General features: G+C 45.3%; 2 protein-coding genes and 1 long non-coding RNA gene across 5 annotated transcripts in view; 2 read left to right on the top strand and 1 right to left on the bottom strand.

The window, feature by feature from the left end:
* The first annotated feature begins 3,367 nt into the window (after positions 1–3,367).
* On the top strand, positions 3,368–6,013 carry CHAC1 (ChaC glutathione specific gamma-glutamylcyclotransferase 1). The gene is made up of 3 exons (XM_064424682.1): positions 3,368–3,864; positions 3,948–3,983; positions 4,190–6,013. The coding sequence occupies exons 1-3, from the start codon at positions 3,619–3,621 to the stop codon at positions 4,619–4,621; spliced, it is 714 nt and encodes a 237-aa protein (XP_064280752.1). The 5' UTR covers positions 3,368–3,618; the 3' UTR covers positions 4,622–6,013.
* A 2,000-nt stretch (positions 6,014–8,013) lies between these two features.
* LOC135303197 (uncharacterized) lies at positions 8,014–11,075 on the top strand. The gene is made up of 3 exons (XR_010364683.1): positions 8,014–8,430; positions 9,207–9,340; positions 10,053–11,075. It is a non-coding gene; the product is annotated as an uncharacterized LOC135303197 (long non-coding RNA).
* Positions 11,076–18,217: 7,142 nt separating this feature from the next.
* The window catches only part of INO80 (INO80 complex ATPase subunit), a 64,683-nt gene continuing 60,231 nt past the window's right edge, over positions 18,218–22,669 (bottom strand). For all 3 annotated transcript variants that reach the window (XM_064424671.1, XM_064424670.1, XM_064424672.1), the window contains 3 exons: positions 21,921–22,080; positions 20,899–21,108; positions 18,218–20,191 (listed from right to left, as the gene is read on the bottom strand). In XM_064424671.1, coding sequence (XP_064280741.1) covers positions 19,974–20,191; positions 20,899–21,108; positions 21,921–22,080 — 588 coding nt within the window. In that variant the 3' untranslated portion in view covers positions 18,218–19,973. The remainder of the gene's footprint in view (positions 20,192–20,898; positions 21,109–21,920; positions 22,081–22,669) is intronic.

Here is a 22,669-nt window from a genome sequence, read left to right as displayed (position 1 = left end):
GCACTGATTTACATTTCTTTATAAAGTCTGTGGCATTGTTTGAATTTAATCTCCAATTCCAGAAGCTTTAATCTTTACTGAAGCCTTCAGGAAAAGAGGACAATTAGTTTTTATATTTTCCTGTCTGCTCATTGTAGAGAGGAAAGCAGTGCCAAGGTTTTGGAAGGTGTGTGGTATCTGGAAATCCTCTTCTCCCCAGCTGATATTTTCTGAACATACCAACTTTTGGTAAGACCCAGTGTGTGCCCTCAGTTTATTGAAGTAAATAAGAGCCTGACACACAAGCCACTGCTATGTGTCATGCCAGCCCTGTTGTTGGTTCCTCTGGCTCTAAGGTGATTCACCAGAATCCTGAAAAACAGGCAGCCCTGGCACTGCTGGTCACCCCACACCAACATGGGAATGCTTGCTCTGGGGAAGCACAGCACATACTGCTAAAGAGAAACTAACTTCTCCTTTTCCTGAAACATGGAAAAACTTGTTTCAGGAGTAACAAATAAAGCTATGATCGCCTTTTCCTCTTTCCCAAAGGTTCCAGGGCAAAGCAAACATTCTTACTGCTGTTGTTGTTTTGGGTTTTTTTTAATTATAATTTTATTAACAGAGTTAATATTCCATTCCATTATATTCCATTTCTTTTTCCCTTAGGCACTTGTAAACTGTTGAAATGCTATGGCTTTTTTCCATCTCCTTTTGTTGTACTACAAAATCTGCATAATATTCCCTAGCAGTTAACTCCACTGCTGTTCCACATCCTCTCTCACATCTGTTTGGACATTCCTGTATCTCAGTTTGGCAGGCTTCTCCCCTGGCCCTTTGAACACAAACTCCAACCATCTCCTTTATACCCACCTGCTTCACTTACATAGCTGCACCTACACTGCCTGCAAGACACCTTTTCTGCTCAGGCATTTGCCTCAGTGATCCTCATGCCCTTAGTTTATTTAACCAAAGTACAGTGAAGGTGGAGTCAAGGTAAGAAATGAATGAAAGAAATCTTGAAACAACAACAAAAAATTCTTAAGCTCTTGCTGTACATGCTACAGCTTCAGTTACAGTCTTCCCTCAGGCTGTGCTCCTAATGATGGAGCAATATCCCAATTTACACAAGAAAATCAGAGACTTCAAAACAAGTTTCTAACCTCATACCTCATTGATCTGGTTGTACAGCACTGCAGGGAGCAGAGACTTGTAGTATTTAACTGGTGTGGGATCTGAAGCTGATCCCCTGAGGCTTTTGCTGTACACACTGGCTCTCCATTGCAAATCTGGCTTAGCCATGCACCAGAGCCTTTAAGCAAAGGCAGACACACAAATGAGACAGCTCTGCAAGGGAGAGGAGCAATTTTTCTCCCTCACCAGCAAGCATGCAGTCACTTCCCAGTGATATAATTTTGAACTTCTTGGTCCAATTTTTCTTAGCTTATTACCAGCAGATAAGATACCTAGAGCTTTGTTTGTCACAAGTGCATTTCTCAGTCACAGTGCATTCTCAGATCACAGAAGATGCTGAGTTGGAAGGGACCCATCAAGATCATTGAGTCCAATTCCTGGCCCTGACCCCAAGAATCACACCCTGTGCCTGAGAGTGTTATTCAAACACTTCTTGAAACCAGACAGGCTTGGTGCTGTGACCACTTCCTTGGGAAGCCTGTTTCAGTGCTCAGCCACTTTTGGATGAAAAACTTTTTCCTGATATCAAACTGAAATCTCCCCTGACTCAGCTTCATGATTTTCCCTCAAGTCCAGTCCCTGGTCACAAGAGTGAAGACATTGGCACTTGCCCCTTTGCTTCCCCTCAAGAGGATGTTGAAGACCATGATGAGGTCTCCCCTTAGTCTCCTCCAGACTGAACAAACCAATAAATTGGATAAAATTCACATCCTGGGGAACACTAAAGAAAGAGGTCAATTTTTTTTTTTTTAATGGTGTGATTAAGACCAGAACCTAGCAAGACCTTCTTCATCTTATCTTTTAGACTGATTTCTCTCTTTTTGTGCTCTTAATAATGAGGATGCACCAACAGACAAGGTGCTTTTGTTAACTACATATTGGGGATTTGCTCAAATTTCCTTGATTTTAGCAGGAAACAAAAAATAAAGAACTAAATATGAAAAATATACACTTGCTCTACATATACAATGGGACACAGAAGACTGGTTTAACTCCCACAGGACACTGGTTTCATTTGATTGAAAGGCCACATCACTTTAGCATTGGCAAATCCCTGCTAAGGCAGGAGTCTTGTATGTTAGGGGACAGGAACCACAAGACTGAAAAAATATGAGACTTCTTGTTTTGGAAAGTGGAACTTTGATACAGGCAGCTGACAAGAAGAGTTTCTGGAGCACTTTCTGGTCTGACTAAGGACTCTGAATAGAGCAGCTGTACAGACAGGTGATGGATTCACCTTCTGCCTATGGAAAGGGACCATCAGAAAAGGATTAAGAGGCTGCAAGCCTGTGCCAGCATGGGTGTGTAGTGTGAAGGGCTGGGAGCATGCCATGCCAACCCCATACCTTTGAGCCTGAGTAAGACAGAGAAGGTGACAGGAAAAGCGCAAGTGGAGAGGAAAATGAAGGAGCTTTGGGCTCCATAACAAGGCTGACCTTGTGAAGGGTCATGCACGGATACAAGTCAGAGTCAGTCGTGCAGGGCAGGAGAAAAGGACGTGCTGCGGGAGGCACAGAGCAGCAGGGCAGATGTGAGAGCCATGCGGACTCTTGTCACCTGTGGTGAACACAGCGCAGTGCAGGGAGCACCCACCGTGGACTTCACTTCCTGTGAAGTGGCACAGAAAGGTGGGTGCCAGTTGGATGGAGACCAACAGGAAACTAAATGAAAGACTGTAAATAGATTGATTAAGTGCAAAGGACAAGAACAATAATGAGAAACACTTTGGTGATTTCGCTTTTTATTCTTTCTCCTCCTCTCCTCGTTTGTAATGTAAAAGTCCTCCTCTTTAGTTGTCACAACCTGCCTAGAGCTGGTTGACAGCTGGGTGCCCATGCCATACACAGACAGCCTTTGCACCCCTCCACGTAACAAATGTTATTACAAGCTGACACTCCAGCCTGGACACAGTTTTAGGGAACATGCACCCAAGCAGCTGGATTCAGCACCACGTCCTCGCATCACTGTGGATGTTATTGTTCTGTTTCGCCGATGTTCCTTACACCTTGGCTCTGTGGACGTCAGGTGCTGCCGCGCCACCCTGTTAAACATTAACTGCCCGGTTTTCCAATGCAGCACCTCCGGTTCTGGGGTAAAGCCAAGGCCGTGGGGCAGGCTCCTGAGGAGGGCCGGCCCGCTCCCCCCAGCCCAGCTTCTCCCTTCTGGGCACGGCGCGCTCTGCTCCGCCGGCCTCTGCCATCTAGCAGCGGCCGCTCCCTGGCATGCCCCGGCGGGAATCTCGCACCCGGGGCTGCCGGACAGGCCGACCCCGGCCGGGCACCCCGCCTGACGCAACCCGCGGCCCGCTTTGCCCCACGCGCGGCGCCGCGAAACCTCCCGCCCTCGTTGCATCACCCGGGCGGGCGGGGCGGGGCGCCCGGCCCGGGCCGCCTTTAAAGCGCCGCGGCGGCCGAGCCGCCTCAGCGCCCGCAGCCGCAGCCCGACATGAAGCGCGACCCGCAGCAGCCCGAGGAGAGCTCGGAGCCGCCGCCACGCCCGCCCCTCTCCTCCTGCTCGCCCTCGGGGCAGGCGGAGGGCGCGGAGCTGGCGGCGCCGCTGTGGATCTTCGGGTACGGCTCGCTGGTGTGGAGGCCGGGCTTCGAGTTCACGTCGCGCAAGGTGGGCTTCATCCGCGGCTACAGCCGCCGCTTCTGGCAGGGGGACACCTTCCACCGCGGCAGCGAGAAGACGGTAAGGGGGGGCGGCGGCGGGGCCGGGGCGGGGGCGCCGGTGTGGGCTCGGCTCTGACGGCGCTGCCTTTTCTGTGCCCACAGCCCGGCCGGGTGGTGACGCTGCTGGAGGACTGCGGGGTGAGTACCGGGAACGCGGGGCTGGCGCGGGGTGCCCCCGTCGCCACCCGCACAGGTGTGGCGGCCGCCGAGGGATCGTGGGGGGGTGCGGCGTGTCGCCCTTCTCTGGCCCCCGGGGGGAGGGAGCCGCGATTCGACAGAGCGGGCGGCTGGACAGGCCGGTGCAGTTAGAGCATCCCCTAACCAGCCTGCTCTCTGACTTTCAGGCATGCACGTGGGGGGTAGCCTATGAAGTCCGTGGGGAACAAATTGCTGCATCGCTCGAGTATCTCAACATGCGAGAAGCTGTCCTGGGAGGCTATGACACCAAGCTGGTGAAGTTCCACCCTCAGGAGAAAGATGCAGAGGAACCCATCCTGGCTCTTGTTTACATTGCAACACCCCAGAACCCTTCTTACCTTGGCCCAGCATCTGAAGAAGACATTGCAGCTCAAATCATTGTCTCGAGCGGTTGTGCTGGTCATAACATAGAGTACTTGCTGAGACTGGCAGACTTTATGCGCTACTTCTGTCCTCAAGCAGAGGATAAACATCTCTTCTCCATCGAAGAGGCTCTTATTTCCATCCTTCCCTGTCTATACTACACAGAGGAGTCTCTAGAAGAAACTGCAAGTGTCCCTCAGAAGTCTAAGGGTTGAAATAGGAGATTTTTTTTTTGCAGGGTTCAGTAGAAGGAACATAAGGGAGAAGAAAGCAGTGGGGACAATCTTTAACTCTGACAAAATATACTGGACTGAGTGAATAAAGGGAGAACTAGCAAGTAGATGGGGAGGGAGAAGTGGAGAGTAAAATGCTTGCTATAGGACTTGCAGTTAGTACTTGTTACACTCCTTATCTGTAGCATCATGATACCCATCACTGCTTTCCAGCTGAGGAGCTGGGATCTTCACAGGAACTCTGCTCTGTAAGACTTGCTTCTGGGAGTCAAACCTGAGGCACTCATTTTCTATAGAGAAAGAGGCTCATCTGTTCTGTGCACTTTCTCTTTTTTTCTTATTTTTTTTTTCTTTGAAGACTAGTTGAGCAGGACTTGACTGGGTTTAAGCAGTATATATCTAATTCTACCTCAGATTGGCAAAAAGCTGTGTGTGTGGTGGTGGAGACTTTGGCAGATTCTGCCAAATAAAACTTTTATTTTTTTCCCCTGCCTTGTCCCACCTCCAATACAATGTCCTGACACTAAATTTTAGAATGTTTGTGCAATATAAAGTGAACAGGCCTCTTTATGCTCTTGTGGATCCTACTTCCTTATGTTGTGAAGGATCACAGCAATGCACTTCTTTTCTAAAATGTCATACTGTATTTATTATGTGATACATTTCCTCTCAGGAGGGGTATCTAAACTACTCACATGCCACAGTGGTATGCAGCCCACACTCAACCTTGCATTTGTGCCTTCTAGTTTAAATCCGTTTTCTGAGGAGCTAAGCCTGCTTTAATGACAAGCTTTTTTCCAAGCTTCACTGTCCTTGTGCTGCTCCAGACATAACTGACTCTGTAAGAAAAGGTCCTGCCTGTGTGCAAAGCCTGTGCTGCCTGCAGGAAAGCAGGCAGGATGCAGGAGAGTTTTAACTAACCCTGACCTGGATAAACCTCTGGTGCTTCAGGATGACGTGGGTTTCTCTAGAAGCATTTGGGGGTTCTGGTTCCATGCAGGGGTGTCTGTCTGGCACCTTCCATTTGACTGCAGAGCACCACGAGTGAGCAGACTTGCAAGCCTGTGAGCTGCTGAAAAGCCTGCCTTGATCATGTTAAGCAGAGGCACTGCTGTGAGCTCAGACTTTTCAGCTTCACTTATTAACAGCATGAAAACCCACAGTATTTTGTGAGAAAACTGCTGCTACTGCAACTGCAGCAAAACAGCTCTTGAGAGCTGACCCCTGGGACTGCTGGCTCCTCCCAAATGCCATGTGATTTTTAAATTATGAAAAAGGCTAGGGACTGTTTGTATTACTGTGGCTTGTATGCATATGAAGTGGTATGGTGCTGTGCCCAGTAATAAAACAAACTGACAAAGTCAGTCTCATGTACTTTGGTGTTAGTCTTTTTCATTATAGACTTAGAGTTCAAATTTAAAAGTCTTGGGTTTTTATTTTTGGGGTTGGTCTTGGTTTTTTTATTTTTTGGTTTTGGGGGGTTTTTTTTGTTGGTTTTTTGTTGTTGTTGTTTGTTTTTGGTGTGTGGTTCTTTTTGTTGTTTTTTTTTTGTGGGTTTTTGTTTGGTTTTTTGTGGCTTTTTTAATGGTGATTTTTTTTTTTTTAACAAAGCCTTAACTGCTAATGCTGCTGCAGTTCCTATGGATTTTTTTGTCATTTTGTTTTGTTTTTTTTAAATCATCTTGCTGAGCAGCATGCCTCTGCCAAATCTAGTGGAAGACCCCGATTGACCCTTCCCCTTTGAGAAAAGGGGATTCAGTGACTTTCTCTTTCCAGCTCTTGTTGATTGTGGTGTGCTGGTACTGACAACAGACACAAGCCAGCCCTCCCAACTCTGCAGGGCAGGCACAGAAATGTAATTCTTCCTTGGCAGGTGAAAGGATTTTCACTCTGAGTATAATTTGGCACTGCTGTTTCCAAGAAGTAATAGTGGACGGAGCAGAAACTGCAGCTGCAGCCAGATCTGCTGGCTACAGTAAGGGAGGCAGTTATTTTTTCCTGCCTTGTGCCCCACGTGGTGTGTACAGGGGTAATGTGCACATTCCTGCTCCTCTAGTTACCAGCTCCCTCAGCACCAGCAGATCACTGTACCTACCAGAATAACCTGCCTCAAGACTTGAGTGATGATGGAGTGAAAACTAACTGAAACAACTGAATGTACCACTAATTAAAGGCAGGGATAACAGACCAGAGAAAAATACGCTTTCACTGTCCTGTGGAGGCTCTCAGTTCAGCTGAGCAGCTGCATCCTGGGGGCTGGGGTATCCTCCAGCTGGAAAATCAAAGAGTTAAAGACCGAAACTTACCTGCAGAGAAACATTCCCTCACTAGTACGACTGGGGTCAGATTGCAAAATAATTCCAGATAAAACAAAACCATCTTCACAGACACAAAGATGCCACTGACAGGAATTAATATCAGCTGTGCACTGAGCAACCTCCATTGCCATTGCACAAGGAGAGCCCCTTGCCTTGTCCTGCCTAGCCTGGGTTGGCCCCAGGATCTTTCACATCTGGAAAAAACAAGCAGTGAATGCTTGTGAACAATGCAGCTGCTGTTTCTTCTTCCCTGAAAAACTTCACTGTTTTAATATACTGTTTTAAGCACAGGTATATTACTCCACTGAACTACCATTTTCTTCCCAAGGAATTCTTTGTAGTGGCCTTCCAAAAAAAGAACCCCATTTTCTCATCAGAAGGGGTGAATATGGCAGCTTGCTGCTGTCACCCTGTCACTGCATCTTCAGGTCAGTAAGACACTGAGGTAATTAGTCAACTTCTTTCTCCCAAGGCTTTTACTGTGTCCTGTGAGTCTGGGCACTGATCATATTTTGGTCAGTTGATTAATTTAAAAGGTTGACATCCCAGATTTGAACTTGGGCCATGTGAGTGAGGAGAGATGGCACCCTGCAACATTTGCCCAGACTTTGTACTGCTACACAAAGGTGGGGGTTCCTTGCCTCTGATGAACCAAGTGGGAGGAATATAATTGCTGCCTGGAGGCAGTCTCACAGCCATGGCACTTGGGAGTGCCAGGTCGATGGTGACACACAAAGACAGTGTCCTACCCAGCTGTGTTTCACTATAGGTTTCCTGTCCCCGTCCACTTCTTGCCAGCCCAAGCGAAGCAGCTGGCTGAGGGTGCAGCTCCAGCTTCCTGCAGCTCTGCCACTGACAACTGGCCTGGGAAAAAAACACTCACCATTGTCAGAGGGTGGGACAACCAGTGTTGCCAGACACTTCTGGAGATGCTTCCCTATCCAGCAGCTTCCTACTGCATGTGCAGTTTTTTCTGACTTCCCTATGACAAGCTTGTGCCTGTCAGGTCACCTCACATTAGAAACCAATTGCAATGGAAACACATTTACAAGCTCTATCAATTGCATATTTCCCAAGCCTAAAGCCAGCACAATTCAATATGATTTCAGTTCCTTCTTCAGCCCTTTCCATTTTCCTGCCCAGCAGTTCCCACATAGTCAGGAACATGGGCCTGAGTCACCATTTCCTTGAGTACATTGAGACAGGACCTACCCAGCTGCTTTGCAGTGGCAAAAGCCCTCTAAATAAAGTAGGCAACAACAGTTAATGCAGCTCCAGCTGCATTATGTTAAAGTATGTTAAAGCACTCCTGAGGGCAAACAGTCCTTGAAAGGCAGGGAAAGGATAAGCAAACTCAGCGAAGTTAAAGGATTCAGAGAAGACCAAATCAAGAAGAAAAACCTCTGGTGTTTAGATGCTACAGTATAATTGCAGTTTCAAGGTGGAGTGTCCAGAACAGGGGAGACTACACAGGTAAATCCATCAAAGTGATTCCAGCTTTAGTAAAAACGTAGTTTAAATATAGTACCTCCAAGGTGTGAACTTACCTGTGCTTCATGTACTTCTCCAGGTCAGAAAATTAATGAGACTAAATTCGTACTTGTGGCTGATGACAATAAATGCATGCAACTTGGCAAGGGAAGGAGGCGGTAGGAGAGGGGAGAGGAGAGGGAACAGATCAGATTTCCTCAAACGGGTGTGAAAGCAGCCAATGGCTTGGGCAAATGTACCTGAGGAACAGGAACATGTGAGCACCCCAAGAGTCGGGCCAGCACAAACTTTGAAGGCTACTGAGGAACTAGCCCAGCATCTCAGTCCCAGGAGGAGCTGAAGGGAGAAGGTGGAGCTCTGCATGCATGCCCACAGGCTTGAGAGGCTCCCTGGGGCTCTGCCATGTGTGGCAGGGAGAGTCTTGCAGGTGGCCTGCAAGTCACAGGGAATGGCATACGCTGGACTCAGCATCTGTTACAGAACTGCAGCTGGTTGCATGTAGCACATGTTATTCCATATGTGTCAGCCTGCTCCTCAAGAGACAGGCTGTAATATGGATTTAATTACCTACAGATGTTTCACAGGCAGAGGAATAGCAAAAGTTACAACCCCAAAGAATGCTTATCAGTGCTCCGGGTCGGAGCATTCTGAGCACTGCGGAGGCTCAGAGGCACTTTGTGCCCACTGAACACAGGGTGCATCTGCCCAGAAAGCACATCTGGCTTGGTAACAGCCTGTTCCTCTGCTCCTGCCACCAGGAAAGCTTGGAGAGAAAAGAAAGCAGGGGAAAGAAAGAGGGTCTGCTGGGTGTACAGCTGCACCAGCACAAGGCAGACAGACCTTGCGTGAAGTATCCTGACGCGGCCACCTGTGTGCTTTGACATTGCTCCAGGTAACACATTCCAGATAGTTCAGCACCAGAATGGGGGCACAGCTGACACTTCCCAAAACCTGAGGGCTGAAACTTTAAATCGGGTTTTATCACATTCAGTGCAGAAATTTCAGCCCAAAGGCAGAAAGGAAAGCAAATGAGCAGAATTTGGATGGGAGATGTTCCCTGAGTCAGACTTCTTTCTCACTTTGATGCCACCAGTTTTCACAACAGGCCACAGACTTCAGTTGCACCAAATCCAAATGTTTTTTAGAACTCAAGGACTGATGCAGCATAAAAAAGGACAGTCCCAGTGCATGACTGAGCAGTGATGTGCCATCAGCACTCAGCCCAGCTCAGTACAGAATCAGTCCCTGTGCATGGGAGGAACAGGAAGGGATTAACAAAACTGATTTACAGTCAAGCTGTGGAAAAACTACACTTGCAGCAAAACTAGCTGCTGCTCAAAACACTTAGGAATTTCCTACTAACTTAGTTGCCTTGGCTTAGGTGAAAACCTCCCTGATTTATATGCTGTATTAAAATTATGAGAGAAGCCCCTTGTGGGTTTGAAGGAGCCTTGAGCCCTGGAGGGGAGGGAGGGCGGAAGGAAGTGGGCATTCTGGGCAGCACTGGGGAAGCTCTACATGCTTTGTTTACAAACCCTGTACACTTTTTGTTTGGCTTTTGGATGTTTTTATCCCTTCTCAACTCCCTTTTCATCTCATCGTAGTGCCAGCCACACTGATGAGTGTTTATGCTTGTGAATTCCTGAAGCACAGCCAGTACCTTGAACTCTAGAGAATGAGACTGAAATAACGTAAAAGGTCAGGGAAGTTCAAAGACAGAGGTGCTGTTTTCCTAGCTGGGGACACCACACTGTTCCCAGACCACGCTGGGCTGCTCTGGGAACACAAGAACAAAGACTTCTCTCTTATGTCCTCCTGTTTACGCTGCTTTTTGCCTCCCTCACCTCACTGTTTTAAAAGGACTCATTTCCATGAAGCTTCAATTAAAACCACCAGGATCAACTTGGCCTAAGCCTGACAACTGAGGAGACACTTGATAGCTACCAGCACCTAAAAGTCACTTTGGTGACTCCTGTCACCAAAGGAAAGGGGAAGTTTTTATCCCACTACCCAAATCCTGCTGGCTCACACAGCAGGAGCATGCCCCAGAGTGCTGCTTTGTCCACAAGCAGGTATCAGCGACTGAGGCACCTGGAAATCTGCAAGAGTTTCACTCACAGAAAGGCAAGTCAGAGGGTGACTTTTGGAGAATCTGGAGAGGTTTCATGTACCCGTGCTGGTTAGCAAGCCTGAGATTCAGAAACACGATGAGCCCACGCCTGAGCTGGCTGGGCACAGGCTGGGTATGTGCAGCTCTCCTGTGCCTGCAAGCAGAGAGCCCTGGCACACGGGGCACTGCCCACGCTCCACTGCCAGCCGTGCCCCTGCACAGCGGGGCTTCCCTGCCACCTGCACAGCACCGTGCCACCTGCTCACTGTCACCGCACCCGCCCCAGTGCCCTCCTCCACGGGCAAAGGGAGGCTAGGGATGGGCACTGGCGTTCACTACCTTCTGGCCTCATCTCTCTGCTTTGCCTTAAACTGAGCCTGAGGACTGAGAGGCACCAACAGCACAGCCAATATGGAAGTCATTTCACAGACGCACATCCAGCCCACTTACAGCAATTGTAACCTCGTCTACAAAGGAGCCGCCTGGGGGGCAACCAGCCAGCCTGCTGATATTAAACTCTGTCTACACAAAGCATATGTGACATTTGAAAACATTTAGAAAACAAACTTTTAAAAGCAGCTTTTAATCCCTTCCTTGTGTAGGCGGCGTAGCAGCCTTCCCGAACTCCGAGTCCGCACCGAGGAAGGAGGGCTGCCACGGCAGGGAGGGAGGAAAGCAGGGAGGGAGGGAGGGAGGGAAGCAGGGAGGGAGGGAGGGAGGGAGGGAAGCAGGGAGGGAGGGAGGGAGGGAAGCAGGGAGGGAGGGAAGCAGGGAGGGAGGGAGGGAGGGAGGGAGGGAGGGAGGGAAGCAGGGAGGGAGGGAGGGAAGCAGGGAGGGAGGGAGGGAGGGAGGGAAGCAGGGAGGGAGGGAGGGAGGGAGGGAAGCAGGGAGGGAGCGGGCAGGGAAGGAGGAAAGCAGGGAGCAGGCAGGGAGCCGCGCTGCCCTGGCCCCGGGCCGGCCGGGAAAGGCAGGGCCACCTGCCTCTGGCCGCAGCGCTGGCACGTGTGCTTGCACGTGTCACAGCAGCGAGTGACAGCCAGCGCTGCCAGTGAGCTCCCAGCAGCGCGGTGACACGTTGCTGGATGTGCTGGAGGGGCACAGGGGTGGGAGATCCTGTTACAGACAGCTGGGGTCAGCAGCTCTGTCCTCAGGGTGCTTCCACTGGCGTCATGGGCTGAAATCTCTCACTTACTCTTGTTTTGCAGTGAAGTACTCCTTTCTTTAAGTAAAACGGAGCCAAAAGTATGTTTCAAACAGCTAGCAGGTTCTGTGACTATACACAAATTCGTTTCAGATGACACAAACATTCATTTTGTGCTCTGCTTTATAGGAGTGTGGTTTACTTCAAGTTGTTTGTCCCCACAAACACACAATCCCATCTTTAGAGAGGGAAAAGTGCAGGAGTGCCCAGCTATGATAGATGCTGCTTTTCATCCTTCCTTTGACAGCACCTGTGAAGAGACTCTGGACATGTTAGGCAGGAGCCAGATAAAAGTGCCTTTTACTGCTGTACAGCACAGTTGATTCTGGAAGCATTTCTGTCTCTCAACTACATATATACTGAATCTATTCCTGGGAATATATCCTATAATTTGAGGGAAGATGAGTTCAGAACTGAGGAGGAAAAAGTAACTGTGGGACTAGGCTCATTCAGAATATACATCCACTTTTTTTTCCCCCAGAGGATTGCTGCCTCATTTCATTTGATGGGAGGACCTTAAAAATGAGCAGCAGTTCAATTCCTTTTTCTCTTGTATGGACTTCTACTTGTTTATGCCTTTATGCACACAAATGCAGGGGGACTGTTCCCTTCCCACTTTGACTTTTCTCTGGCAAATCACTGTAGCAACATCTGCACATCACTGTGGCACCTTGGCAAGCCTAAATTCCTCTTCATGAGACCTTTGTGAAGAGGTGTAATTTCTATTGTACACATGGGGAGCTGAGACATCAAGAATATGATTTCAAAAGCGTACAATGACTTTCAAAGCACACTGTGAAATATTGAGGGACGATGTTTTTCAGAGTACTTGGAACTGTACACTGGGTGTTCAGTGATACCACACTGGAAAGGAGACAGTGTGTGCTCCTGTAATCAGCACTACATCCTGATGCAAACACACAAGAGTCATCTTGTATTTTCATGGATACTCTTATGTTTGAGATTGTTCAGTGGTTGCAAGTTTAGTGATTTGCTCTCAATATTCTTAAACTTTCACATACCAAAGCAACTAAAATTCAAGCTCAGCAGAGAAATATTTTTATATAGCTTGGGATGGTTTTGCTTTATAGGCATCACTCAAATTTCTTGCAGTATTTCAAGCTCTTTTACCTGCTGACAGTTCCAAACATCTCACTTGTATTAATTCCTGTAATATCTCAAAGATGAGATCTGGTCTAATGTAAAAATTTAAACATTACTTTCCCCATATGCTAGCAACTATATCATCGCAGGGCAGAGCTGGGCTTCTCTAATATCTCTGTGAATATTCTACCAAACCTGTTCTCACTCTTAGTATTTAGTTATTTGATTCCAGTCAGACACAAGAGCAAACTGCAGTGAAACCAAATGACGTTAATCCTACAATATATACCCCTGATTGCAAATGCTAACAGCAAGTTACCAAATGCAGGGAAGCTGCAAAGCTCATGACTGGTTGTTTCAAAATCATGTCAAGCACTTCAAAGCAGCCAATAAAAGGAATTGTCAGGACTTCCAGTCCCACATCAACACTGTTTTAGAAACCTCCTTGTTGCATTACAGATTCAGAATCACAATGTCAGTAAGCTTCCAATTAGTCAATTGGAATACATCTGAGTGTCAAATTATTCAAATACTAAGAAAAAATTTTCTTATTGTGCTAACCAAATTAAATAAATATCTCACTAAAATTATGACTGCAAGTTAGTTACAGTAATTTCTTCCAAACTCTGAAGATGCAGAGAATGAAGAAAGACTGCAGTCAATCTATCTGGACAAACAGACATTATGAAGCTGAATTACTGTGTCAGGGGCCCTTGAAATCCAGAGACTGAACTGTCCCATTATGTACCTTTAGAGCTATTTTGAGATCCATTTCAACAAAAATTGCAGGGGGTTTGGAAGTAGATGATCTTTGAGGTCCCTTCCAACTAAAACCATTCTATAGTTCCATGAAATACCATAGCACTATGATTGTAAATAAGATTAAATAAAAGAAAAATCTAGATTAAATGGCAAGAAGAGGGAGGTCTGCAGGAATGCAGACACTTTTCAAAAAAGCATTCATACGAACTCTAAGGAAAGACCAGGAGCAGCAAGAAGACTCAGAAGGACCCTCCCATTAGCATCCACCAGATGCATGGAGTAACCCCCCAAAACAGGTTTTTGGCTGTTTTCCAAATTCTCTGAAGGCTCATATAGCCTGAACATCTCCTTTTTCCCGTTTGCAAAGGAAAACCTGGGAGCTTTGTCACAGACAATGAAGTGTCACTCAAGGGTGTGTTGGGCCACGTGCCATTGCATTTACTGTGCAGCAGCACGCTCCGCTGATCAGCACGTAGCTAATTGCAGTCACACGCCAAAAGCTTAATGTAGCTTAAAAAAACCCCAAAGCAACATTCAGCAACTACAGGTGATATTTGCTGACTCTCCCATTCTTAAAAAAACCCCATCAGCCTTCCATAGGCGGAGTGAAATACAGACAGGCACTCTGCGCTGCCGCTTCCCACTGACGGTGGAGGCAAGGGCTGCCAAAGGTGACTGCTTTGGAAGCACTTCTGTGAGGAACTCAGATGGGTTTAGACAATCCTGATACGAGTTTTGACTTGTCTGTGGAGGCAAGTTACTTGAATTACAGAAGACTGTGAATTGTAGAATAGTTGTTCCCAGCAAATGTGAATGTTCCTCCTCAGCAAAGAGCTTACCTGGGAGGGGAGTCCTTTGGGAACACAGATGAAGAACAAGCACCATAAAACCACTTTTCTACACAGCAGCTGAAAAACTCAAAAATGTACTCACTAAACTGAATAAAAATGAGAATTTCTGTGTTTGAACTCTACTGTAACATCAAGGGAAACTGTAACACCACAATCGGAAAGAAACCTGAAGGACAGTCACCTGAAAGACAGATGACATCTTACCATGGTATGGAGGGAGGGCTCCCACCTATGATGTATTTCTTCCTAGAGGAAGACCCAGTTGGGAAGTTAAGATGTAGGGATACATCAGAGTAACTACAGAAATAGATGAGAGATGACATCAACAGGATTTGCTTCACCTAAGAGGAGAGTATTTCTTAAAGACATCTTGAGAAGAAAGCTGCTAGTTTCTTGTTATGAATAAGAAAATTTGAATAAATTTTACAAATAGTCCAAAATCAGTTTTGTGAGACAATCCAAGTCAGTAGTAAATTTCCAAGTAAATTCTAAATTATTTTTTAGTAAATTCTAATCTCTGAGCAACAGTAAGAGTTTTTCTTGTGTGCTTAGCTTTATCTTAATTCACAGTCCTCACAACAGAGGTGCAAGGCATAAGGGTCATACATTTAAAAGTTAACACTTTAGAGAGAAGCATTTCCCCTACCAACCAAAAGCACTGACAACAACACTTGGGTCTTAAAGAGTTGGATAAGGTTGAGGACAGGGAGGAAAAAAACAACTGCTTGTAAAAAAAAGTCACAGAGATGACAAAGGATACTTGTAGTGCTTGGATGTTCAGAAGCTCACCTGTTAAGTACAGCAGACCTAACAGAACCAGCAATACTGACAAAGAAGGAAGAGACAGTCCACGGGAAACTCAAGAAGACACAAAAATGGTGTTCCAATGTTTTCATCCCTCATTCTATCAGGGATGCTCATCACCTGAGGAAGGAAGGAGTCATTGTTTCATACCTGAGTACTGAAACACTTCCTCATGCTTAGGATGTAAAAGCATTCCCTCATATGCCCCTAGAAGAGCATTCTATAAATAGAGTACAGTACAAAATGCCTGGAAGGCCCATTAGCTTTGGAGTAACTTCACTTTCCTGAAGGGGTAGGCAGGAGCAAAGAAGAGGCTGAAGCTGGAGGAAACCCAACACATCTTATCATGCATTCCTCCATTTCAAGAGGCATTTGTTGGATGCTTTTCAGAGAAGCACATGCTAATGTGAGTGCTACAAGAACAACTTGTTTACTCTACAGATCTGCTGGTTGAATCTGAGAGCTGGGCCATCTGTATCGTCCTAATAAATGCTACTGAGAAAAAGGCTGAATCATCCCTTCCCTCTCATTCACTGCTATGCAACTGGTGCAGGCTGCAAATAAAGAAGAAATCCTTCACAATTCTAGGAGTATAAGATATGATTACCTTTATTTTAGTATGTATGTCTCAGTTATACTTCACATGCAAGCAGCATCCCTTTGGGTAGTGAGCTACAAATTGTTTTCCAGCCACTCCAACAGAAATTTCCAGAGGACAGCAGGGTGTGCACCACCATCCCTCCTCGAGCAGGAAGGGGAGCACAAGACATGCCTGTAAGGCTCCCTGAGAGTTATAATGTGTGTTTCAGACTGCAGAGTCGACAAAAAAAAGAAAGATGGAGGCAGAAGCTGAGGAGTCTGTAAGTCCATCTGGGAGCAGAAGCAGGCCAGCTCACTGAGAAGACCAGGACAGAACATGCAATGCAGTGGTTACAGGGCAGCACTTCCCAAATTACATTGATCCACATCCTGCCCCAGAGTGATTTTATCAGTTGTGCTCTTCCTCCTCTCAGCTGCAGCTTGGCTGTTCCTGAGCTACAATCAAAGTAGTGCAGTTCCTGCTGCATGGAGCTTTTCCCACTGAGCTTTGCGTGCCTCCCCCACTGGGAAATGCTGCTGAAGGGAATACTTTGGGGAAATGGAAATAAAGCAAGGTACAGCTCTAGGCAGACAGGCAGCTTTCTACAAAGGGGACACAAGACAGCAAAGAACAGGGACACTGTGGTGGGGAAAGCATGCAACAGAGAGGGGAGAAGGCACAGAAATACACTACATTTGGACAGTGCAGCAGTAACATCCTCAAGTGAAGAAATAAAGCAGTTCCCCGTTCAAAACATCCTGCAGTAACCTGTTCATCTCTTTGCAGAATAAGGAAAAGAAATGTAGTGGCTGGCTAAATGGAAAGGACAGCAGACTTGAGCCATAATAGAAGAGAGAAAATGCAGGCTAGGGGACAAAGGGTGTTCTGGGATCCTTCTCAACCAGACAACCCTTGTAGGCTAAACTACCCAAATGTGTGAGGCTACAGCACTTTTAGGTCCTAACTTCTCAGGACCTAAGAAAATTATCACCTTTAAATGTCTTCAACAGGAGCATTGATCAGTGAACTGTATTTAACAGTTTTGCTGTAATCAGTGAGTAAAATGCTATAATCAACTAGAATGATGAATACACAGCACTCCCAACATCACCCAAACCACACTGGCAGCTATTTCACCATTCCAGCTCAACACACAAACTCAGTTCATTCAGTCATTGTGTCCACCTTTAGCAAATACCTTCATCTCTTGGAGTAAAGTGAATTTCTCTGCCATTAATGCATATAAGTGCATAGCACATAGCTGGAGTGAAAAGATGCTCAGATGAAATTATAAAGAACAAAGCTTCAGTGTGCACACCCATTTGCTCACTTCAACGGAAGTGATCCCCAAGTATTGATTACAAAACTACCTCCACCTTCTTAAAAAATTCCCAGTCTCTTTGTCTTTACAGCACTACATCCTTCCCCAAACCAAGAAGTTAGACTAGGACAGCCATCACATGATTTCTCCCAGTTCCTTGATTACTATCACAGAATCTTTTCTCCTATGATGCATAATACCAAGAATGTTGAAATGTAATGTCTTACAGAAATTGAACTGAATATGATCCAGGAGTTTATTTTACAACTATGTTAGATCTTACTGAACTTCTTGGACTTACACAAACTGTGAAAGCAGATGGGCTACCACTGCTTTTGCCACAACTTGTGATGTCATTTGGTGTTTCTCTTGAAGATTAAATGATTTTAAATATTTTTTAACTTTTATTTATGTGACATTAAATATATTTAATGATTTATTTTAGAAATATATTATAAATATATTTACACTCTTAAATATTTTATATTTATCAGTGTTTTAAATATCAATAATTTAATCTTCCAACAGTATAGCAAGTGACAGTACATATTACATTTTTGCAAGATTTTCAAATTATAATTTTTTTTTCCTCTTCACTTTGGATTATAATCTAATGCAACTGTTTTGCAGTTTGGAGATCAAGACTCTGCATAAAAAAGTCCTTTTAACTCCCACTGGAAAAAAAAAAAAAGAAAAAAAAAGAAATAACTATAAGAGAATAATGTCTCAACAATCAACTGTATTGAATTCAACCACTGAAGTCCAGGTACTGTTTAATATTATAGTTGCTTCTGTTTCCTTGTGACCTGCTGCACACTTACTCCAAAATAGATTATGAGGTAATCAGTGTATACAAACATGGGGTAAGGGTACAGTTGTAACTGAGGAAGGTTACAAACATGATACTTGCCAGAGCACAGACACTCTAGAGCTTTACATTGGGCAGCGTTTGTCTCCAGAAGCACTTCCAGATGCACACCCTTCCCTAATCGTCTCATTCATACAGCTACATGCATAAAAACCACAAAGACACTGATTTACATAAAATTATCTCACTCCATTTTATTTAAGATTTTCTCCTCCAGTTAGTAAAAGAAAGATGTATCTCTCTTTATACATATGTACAAGTTCAGTTACAAAAATAGACAGCACATTCAAAGAGAAAAAAAGGCTTGGCATTTGTCTGATTCCCTCTAAATATCATATATACATGTGAATAGAAGGGGAAGGGGGAAGTCTTCATGAGTTAATTAAACATCACCTCCCCCTCAATTATCCCCTGCAAATCTGTTCAAAAATCAATCTAACTAAGCTCAGTTCTGCTATTTTCAGGTGTGCAAATTAGAGGCAGAACCAACAGGAAGCACTCGCTCTACACTGTAGGACGCCAGGATTCGGGGTCAGAAAAAAATTATAATAATAAAAAAAGAAATCATCTTTCACTGTCACAGCCCAGACCTGCAACTCAACTTGCTTCTCTCAAGGGATGAAAGTGCCCCGGCAGAACAGCCTCTTAATTCAATGTGTGAGACAGAACAACTGTCCCACACCTAAATCTCAGTGCAATGCAGACAACGCTCACAGCAAAGCAAGGGGCTACGGGCAGGGTTTGTGCATCAAGAACGGGGAAGGAACAACCAGGGAACAAGAACACGGATGGGTGCTGGCAGCACTGCCTTCTATCAGCCTCATGGGACACGGCTACCGCCCACACTGCAGTGAACTCAACCACGCCAGTATGTGTGATGATCACAAAGATGAAGGGAAAACACACTGCAGGAACAGTCAATGGGATGGCTGGGATATGAGACAATTTTTTTCCCAGGATTTGGCTGGAAGGGGGAATGGCACAGTTCTCTCTCTCTCAGGATTGCTTTTCATTGCTCTTCTTGCAGCACTGCAGCTGCAGATCCATGCTCTGCTACGGCACGGTGAGAGGAGCAGCACAAACTCCTCCTCAACACTTCAGTTTTCCTCCTTCTTGAGATTTGTACAATTAGAGCATTATTTTGTTTCTAAGCTTTTAAGAGTTCTGCACACCTCAAAAATGAACGAAATCACTCTGAACATGGTGAGTGTTCGTGCTGATGAGAACTCTGAAATGCAAACCAATCACTGCCCTGTGGTTTCTTCCACTGTGTGAAGCAGAGGCTGTGCTGCTGCTCTCACGAGGCCTGACAGCGCTCCCTGTATTCTGCAGCTCTGAACATCTTCCTGACAAATGGTGCTGAAAAAGAATCTGCTCCCTGAAAACCACCTGAGACACCTTCCTTTGAATTTCAAGTCTTTAAAGAACCCAGAGATCCACACCAGAAGAACCCAAGAATTTTTTTGATCATACATCATCTTCAGCATAGCCCCCAATTATTCCTGCATGTTCATTAACCAGCTGCCAGGACAGAAACGTCTTGTGACTCTACAGGATTCTCCTGGGGGTTCAGATACTGATTTCATAGGACAAAATTAATGCTGGGCTCCACCTCAGGCTACAAGAGAGGAAGTGTACTGGTGTGACTTCAAGCACACACAGCTGCAGGATATTGCATGGAGTAGCTGGATGCTTTCTTACCCCAGACTCCATTCCCTCCTTCTTGCAGTGTCTGCAAAGATAGTTTTTTGGAATACACATAATCAAAGTGCTCACATCAACCACCCACTCCCATTGTGCTTTGATTTTCTTTCCACACATGTGCTGGACAGCAACAAGGCATTTGTTAGCACGCCTTCGACTGGCAGGGTGGTCTACTCTGAAAGCCAACACAGTTCAGACAAGCTTTGGGGGTTCAAAATTACTACCGACCACCTGAGGTGTGGGCACCTTTGCTTTGCTTCCGAATTGAAGTTTCTGATATGAGACTGCTGGTCAGGTTTAAACTTTTGGGGGTCCCACAAATACTGTTTCCTTTGCTCAAAGGGGAGCTCAAGGGAGAAGAGGCGTTTGAAGGTCCAAAATCTGCAAGTCCAGAAGGCCGAATGATTGCTGTTTGTAGAGGGCTACTTGCAGACATGCCTAGCAATGGAAAAGAGAATCAAATTCTACATGAGCATGTTATTCCACTTGTGGTTCCTCAACAACAGACAATGGATTAACAATCAGTCCTAAGACCACTCTGTATTCATGACTTAGGACAGTTTAATGAAGAGGGATGTCCTTAAGATACAGAACATCTTACAGTTATACCCTGGGCTATCTTCAGCTGGTGTAAAGCTGCAGCTCATTCACCATCAGTTTAGCAGGTTTTGGAATGCGATACTGTAATTTCAACATGATGCAATGCAGGAAGACCACAGCCATAGCCATGGCACAAACATTATCTGATCTGTCTGAATACCACATTAAAAAAAACCCCAAAACCACCACCAAAAAAAAAAAAAACCCCAAACAAAAACCCAAAATCAACCAACCAACCAAAAAAAACCCAAACCAAACCAAACATAAAAAAAAAAAAAACCAAAACCACAAAACCACCAAAACCCAAAACAAACAAACAAAAAAAAAACAACCAAGAGAAAAATATTTGTTGTGAGATAATTCAAGGGCAGATGAAACTCAAGGTCATCTGAGGTAAAACTGGCTGTCCTCTCACACCCTTACCATGTCACACTTTGTACTGCGTGGCTCTCAGAATGTAACGGACAAGCAACACCACCACCACAACACTTAACCAGTCCCCTGCCAGCTGTAAGCAGCCATGAGGCCAGCCCAGCCCCACGTACCTTTGGAGACGTTGTACCCGTAGGCTGCGTACGCCGCCGCAGAGGCCGCCGCCGCCCCCGCCTTGGCCCCTGCCATCGCCGCTGCGCTCCCCGCTATCGACTTCCGGCTCCTGCCCTTCCCAGTGCCACCTTTGGAGCCACCTTTGGGACGACCCCGGCTTCGGCTCGACTGGCCTCTCACGGCGAGAGATGTATCTTGCATTGAAACGCCTGAACAAAGGAAGGATGTTAAACCAGTGACTCGTGCAGTGTTTCGCATCCTCACAAGTGAGTGTGGCATCAAAGGTGCCTACCAGCTACATGAATACTGCTCCTATGTGGCATTTACAGGGACACTGCTAGCAAGCAGCGGTCTCATGAAAAGAAATTATGTCTACAAAACTTCACTCTTCAGCAACAGTATCTTAACTGCAACTACTTGTATTATTATGAATCCAACCTACAAAGAGGTGGAGTATTCAACGTTCTACTTCAGGATGATGCATTTTCTTGTTTGAAGATGGAGATGCAATTATCTTCCATCTGCTATCTCTAAAGAAACTCGTCAAGAACTATGATTCTGCTTACTTCACTGTAAAAAACTACAGTAATTAAAACCACCTGACATTACTTAAAATTACATTGCACTTGAAAAAAATTGTTCCAGCCACCCACTGGAGATAAAGAACTAATTATTAACCCAATAGCAAATTCAAGGAAAAGCTTAGAGATCAATTGTTCTGTGGTTGTCTGTAATTTGATAACAAGCTTAAGGGTAGAAGAGCCCTCAATAATATAGGAACAAAAGACACAAGGTTTTGAAGTAACAAAAACAGAAAATAGGTAAGTGTGGTAAATTACAGACTATAAACAGTTTTCCTATAAAATCAGAAGTAACTTTGCAATGAAAAGGCAATTATTTTTGCCCCAAATCTTGCCAACCATTCATATATCCTGGGTAGAACACAGGAAACCTATTACTTAGCTATGCAAAGTCATGGTTTAATAAATGTTAATAATAAATCAAGGCAAGAAGTACTGACCATTCACGGTGTCTGAAACTGAGCCAGTAATGGAAGCAGGAGAGTTTGTTGCCCTTGACTGAGGTGCTGAAGAAGCTGGATCATCCACAATCACAAGCATATCATTACTGCTCTCATCAGGAGGGATAGAGCCCATATGTAATTCACTGCTGATAGATATCTAATTGTGACAGAGAACAAAGCCATTAGCTCCTCAGGTTAGGAAAGGGTACAAAAATAGTAAGATCTTGAAAACCTATACAATCACAAGTAATTGGTACTTGTTCTTTCCCGTTTTCTCTACAATAGCAGCATGAGCATGACACATCATCTGCCTGATCAGACCATACTTTATTTACAGGCTGAGCAGCAGTGAAGACCTCCACCTGCTATTTAATTTCAATTCATGAAAATACATATTAAGTTATGAAGCAAAAGACTAATGGGCTCAGCAGAGATTTAAGCAAACTGCTGTTCAACTGTGAATTTTCAACTGCAAACAAGAAAATAGGATTCTTAATCCACTACTACTGCTAATAAAAACCTCGATTAATAAAGGAACAGTACAATACAGAAATCTTAATTGACATGGCACAGAACAAAATACATTTGCTGCTAAAACCAATTTGCAATTCTTTACACGAAGATGAAGGAAAATAAGATGTATGCCACCGAGAATTTTTAATTTAAATTCCAGAGGAGAAAAGCCACAATAATTCAGAACCTGATGCAAATGAGGAAGCAGAGACAGAGACACAGATGAGACTAGT

Source organism: Passer domesticus, chromosome 6 (genome assembly GCF_036417665.1).
Source record: "Passer domesticus isolate bPasDom1 chromosome 6, bPasDom1.hap1, whole genome shotgun sequence".
Lineage (NCBI taxonomy): Eukaryota > Metazoa > Chordata > Aves > Passeriformes > Passeridae > Passer > Passer domesticus.
The sequence above is the reverse complement of the archived record's forward strand: the minus strand, read 5'-3'. Positions and strand labels throughout refer to the sequence as shown.

Coding starts and splice junctions, on each gene's coding strand:
- CHAC1 (XM_064424682.1), top strand. CDS start 3,619: ATGAAGCGCGACCCGCAGCAGCCCGAGGAGAGCTCGGAGCCGCCGCCA. Junction 3,865..3,947: donor ACCGCGGCAGCGAGAAGACG/GTAAGGGGGGGC, acceptor CTGTGCCCACAG/CCCGGCCGGGTGGTGACGCT. Junction 3,984..4,189: donor CGCTGCTGGAGGACTGCGGG/GTGAGTACCGGG, acceptor TCTGACTTTCAG/GCATGCACGTGGGGGGTAGC.